This window comes from Populus alba, chromosome 19 (genome assembly GCF_005239225.2).
Source record: "Populus alba chromosome 19, ASM523922v2, whole genome shotgun sequence".
NCBI lineage: Eukaryota > Viridiplantae > Streptophyta > Magnoliopsida > Malpighiales > Salicaceae > Populus > Populus alba.
This window is the reverse complement of record NC_133302.1, coordinates 8,432,835-8,437,100: the sequence shown is the minus strand read 5'-3', so window position 1 is coordinate 8,437,100 and position 4,266 is coordinate 8,432,835. Positions and strand designations below refer to the sequence as shown.

At 32.0% G+C, this 4,266-nt stretch overlaps 1 protein-coding gene across 1 annotated transcript; it reads right to left on the bottom strand.

Annotated features, from left to right (window-relative positions):
• Nucleotides 1-2,122: 2,122 nt before the first annotated feature.
• Nucleotides 2,123-3,837, bottom strand: LOC118046757 (uncharacterized). The gene is made up of 2 exons (XM_035055768.2): nt 3,104-3,837; nt 2,123-2,562 (listed from the first exon to the last, which is right to left on the bottom strand). Exons 1-2 carry the CDS (start codon nt 3,578-3,580, stop codon nt 2,437-2,439), a joined length of 603 nt encoding a protein of 200 aa, XP_034911659.1. The 5' UTR covers nt 3,581-3,837; the 3' UTR covers nt 2,123-2,436.
• Nucleotides 3,838-4,266: the final 429 nt, after the last annotated feature.

Below are 4,266 nucleotides of genomic sequence, written 5' to 3'. Positions count from 1 at the left end.
TGCCCCTCTAAAGCTGCTATCATTAATGAATAATGATTTAGTTGATCTCAAGCAACCTGCATCTCCTGATCATCATCACAGAGATTCTTGTGGCCAACTACTCCACAATTCTCTTTATAATTTGCCATTGATCTAGATATTTACCTGCTTTGATACCACTTGACACAACATATAGCAAAGATAAAACTAGAAAAAAAATTCCACCTGACACAGTCTTATCCCCTGATCATCGTCACGAAGATGGTTCTCTAGCTTTAAGGTTACAAACCAAACTATAGAGAAATCTAGAGAAATTTTTTTTGGTATTTTTATTGAATCTAAATAATACTATTAATCTCTATAAAATAAATTAGACATTTCTATTTATATTTATTTATAAACTGGTGCTTCTACTAATGTTGTATCTACTGATATGGTAAGCAAGCTCAACCTTAAGATGGAAGCATACCCTTATACCTACAATTAAGGTGGTAGGAAAAGAAGCATGGACATAAAGTAACAAATAGATGTCTTGTTTCATTTTTCTTTGGAAAACAAATAGTGCTGTGATATAATTCATATAGATGCATTTTATTTATTGTTTGGTCATTCATGTAATATGATAGGAAAGTACTTCAGCATGATGGGGTTAAGATACTTATTGTTTTATGATGTAGTAGTGATTGTTTTAGTTTTTAAGCTTTTAATGTATTTGTTTGTATTTTCAACAAGTTAAAAATATGTGGTAGTTATTATTTGTCTAGATTCAAGTCAAAGTTATTTATTTTGATCTTAATTATGTTATTTTTATTTTTCTCTAGACTTTAAGGGTATTTTCAAGGGTATAATGATCATTTGTATTATGTACTACATCTTTGGTGAAAATTTGAGTAAAAGTCTTTAGCTTGATCTTTTGACACCCTATTCAGTTTTATATTTTCGAGTTATAAAATTTAAACTGGTAATCTTATATCCGGAAAGTGGTGAGAAAATATATATCCTTAAAGTGATGGGTTATTTACATCTATATTTCTATGATTTTGTACCTTAAAGAGGTGACCGTATACTAAATGTTTCTACTCTACAATCCTATTATCTTTGGTATCATAAGCTGCTTCCACCTCCAACTTCTCCCTATTGACAACATGACTAACATAATATTTTCCGTCAATAATTCCATTGTTATTGGCCAATTTTCCGATAGTGAATTGAAGCTTCTTCTTTTATATTTTTTTTACAAGACAATAGTTGATCTCTGTCCAGGTTCTGTATGTTGATTGTGTTGTTATACTTCTTGTTTCGTGTTCTTTTGATCAACCTTTATATATTAAGATTTTTAATGTGCAGCTTATGTTAAATGTTATTCGATGAAAACCCTTAGAATAAAACCATTCTAGTACATCAAGAATCTGCAAATAGATGAGGTTTACCAACGTAGCAATACACAAACTTTAAGGGTTAGTTTCCACGCCCGACTAATAGTCGAGCACTTTTAGTCTAAGATTAGCATGGCATTTAAGATGGTAGAATTAGCAGCAGCTTTAAACTTTGAATTTACATGAAACAATTGTTTTACGGTGAGATTATATAGCTATTATTCATTATTTGTTAGTAGAAAAGTAGGAATTCAAACGACATAATAAAAAATAAAATAGGGGTGCTATGCCTAGAGTAACTCATCATTATTTCACTTTTGATCGGTTCATTGTGAGTTAACTCGTTTCATTCATGATTCATGGACCGATCCAGCTTATTACCTATTTCTAGAGGAACTCATCTCTTAAAACCATGGTCATTAACCCACACAATCATTAAAATTAGTTGTATAAGATTAATATATAGTTGCTTAGGTGCTCCTTCAATTTTCAATTAAATTTCATTGTATAAAATTAATATTTTGTTACTGTTAAAGAGATTATATTCTCTTGCGCCGGAATGAATTTTTGATATTGTGATATAAGTTGATTTTCAAAAATAATTTTAATATATTAGAATGATTTTTTAAAATCTTTTTTAACATCAAAAAAAATAAAAACTATTAAAATCATAAAACAATATAAATTTAATATTTTTTCAAGTCACATATAATTTTAAAATATACCATAATAACGTCTTGCTTGCAATGAAATCAGTTGTGATGTAGTACAAGAAAAGCTTCATTAACAACATGATATTTTACACACACACAAGCAGCTTAAGATTAAACAAGTTCTCAATGCCCTCCAAAAGTACACATGAGACTATGGAGATCGAATGCATGAGAATACAATTATTGCCACACAAAAAAGATACAGCAAATAAAGTAACTTGAGTTTATTCTCTACCGGATCTGAGCCCACTTGAAGAGTTTCCAGTAAATTTTCAGCCATTTCCTCTCACCTCATCGGCAATATTTATTGTACGATTGGATACATTTGTGGAGATCGAATGCATGATAAAATGCATCATTGGTTTCTTTCACATAATGCGACATCTTGATGAATCAACACCACCGTCACCAGTTACCATGCCTCCAATATCACTACTAGTTATGCCTGCAGCTTGCATTCCCTTTTTAAGGAAGTTAACCACCGTGTTTCGCTTCTGAAATAAAAGATAATACGCAAATATATTAGAGGCTGAGTTCATATTTTTATAAGCAAACATAATTTTATACTTAATATAGTATTTATTTATCAATTAGATGGAGAGAATATTTGTATTAATGAAAATATGAGGATTCCACTAGTTATTTTGAAGCCAGTCCTGAAAATATAATTAATCTCTTCATCCACAGAATTAAAGAACTTCAATCAATACGACAAATGGGAATTCAAATGTAAAGCAGAGAAGAAATATAATAATAATAAAAAACATAGCGAGCTTGTAAAGCTCTATACTACAAGAGAAAAGAAATCATTGATTAACCTTTGATTCAGTAGTAATCAATAGCTCTCCTATCTCAAAAGCCATGTCATGCATAGCGTTTAGCTCAAAAGATCCTAACTAGATCCAAATTCAGAATCTTGAAGGAACTCCATACGTAATGCTCCATGAACAATGAGTTATCAGTGAATTTTGGCAAATATATAGTAATAAATAGTAAAGAAATAATTATACTGTTTTAGTTTCTAAAATTAATTACCGTTGGGGGGGCCTCTTGTATCAAGCTCCTGCTTTGACGTAGTAAAGTATAGTTATCGCAGAAGATGTGCCCAATATCGTTGTGTACGAACTTTTTATCACCATAACAATCACAACAAAGATCATAGGTGCTAACTGAATCATCCTTATTGAAGAAACATTGAGAGCAACTGAAGTATGCTCCTGCCAAGAACGAATCACAACCCTTGCAAATTATAGCCCTTCCACTCTTCATGATGTAGTACAAGACGATGGCTTCCTCAAAATCCAAGCTTCCATTGCCGTCCTTGTCCAGCTCTTTAAACAAGCTTGGAAGAACCGTGTTGTTATCATTCTTGAGATACTCCACGTATTCATCTCGGTTAATTTTCCTGTCTCTGTTCTTATCCATGGCATTGAAAGTCTCTTTGGCCTCTTCCTTCTTATTTTCGGGCAGATGTTTGTAATAAGCTTCAGCAGCTCGGCGAATCTCCTCCATATCTATTTATGCGTGTAATATTTAAGAGGAAGAAGATTTAAGAGGATAACGGAAGAGGTAGCTTAGATCAACAATTTTAACACTCCAAAGGGACTTTGGTCTGCATCTGATCACAAAGCTCTCATGTTCGATGGTGATTTATAGTACTGGCAAGTGACCACAAAATGAAGAAATATTAAAGAATTGAAGTGAATTTGGCTGTGGATTATCATTGTGAATTTGTATGGGACCTTTGGTATCTTCAATAATTTAACTTTCTCACACAACACATGAAACACGACTCCCGTATCAGAGTCCATGCAAACCCCACAAATTTGTTTTTGGAGACAAAGATCTTTTCTTTTATTAATTTCTCCACAACCCTTCTCTATCAACAACAAAATAAAACAGTAGCTATTAAAGAGACCACACAGCGAAGAAATATTAAAGAATTGAAGTGAAGTTGTATCTTCAATAATTCCACTATCTCACAACGCATAAAACACGATTCACGTATCAAAGTCATGAAAAGCCATGATGGAGCTTTTGGTAAGTTACCATAACACAAGCAATCTTTTGTTTTTGAAAATTTAGTATGGTTGAGAGTATTATAACTGTCTTGTACATCACGTGAGTCACGAATGTCATCTGAACCTCTATTATTGCAAATACAATCCATGACTTGCTAATTATAAATGTCAATTGCA

Excerpts from the sequence above, each read along its gene's own strand:
- LOC118046757 (XM_035055768.2), bottom strand. The coding sequence starts at position 3,580 with ATGGAGGAGATTCGCCGAGCTGCTGAAGCTTATTACAAACATCTGCCC. Across the intron at positions 2,563-3,103 it reads TACAAGAGGCCCCCCCAACG|AAGCGAAACACGGTGGTTAA; the intron begins GTAATTAATTTT and ends CTTTTATTTCAG.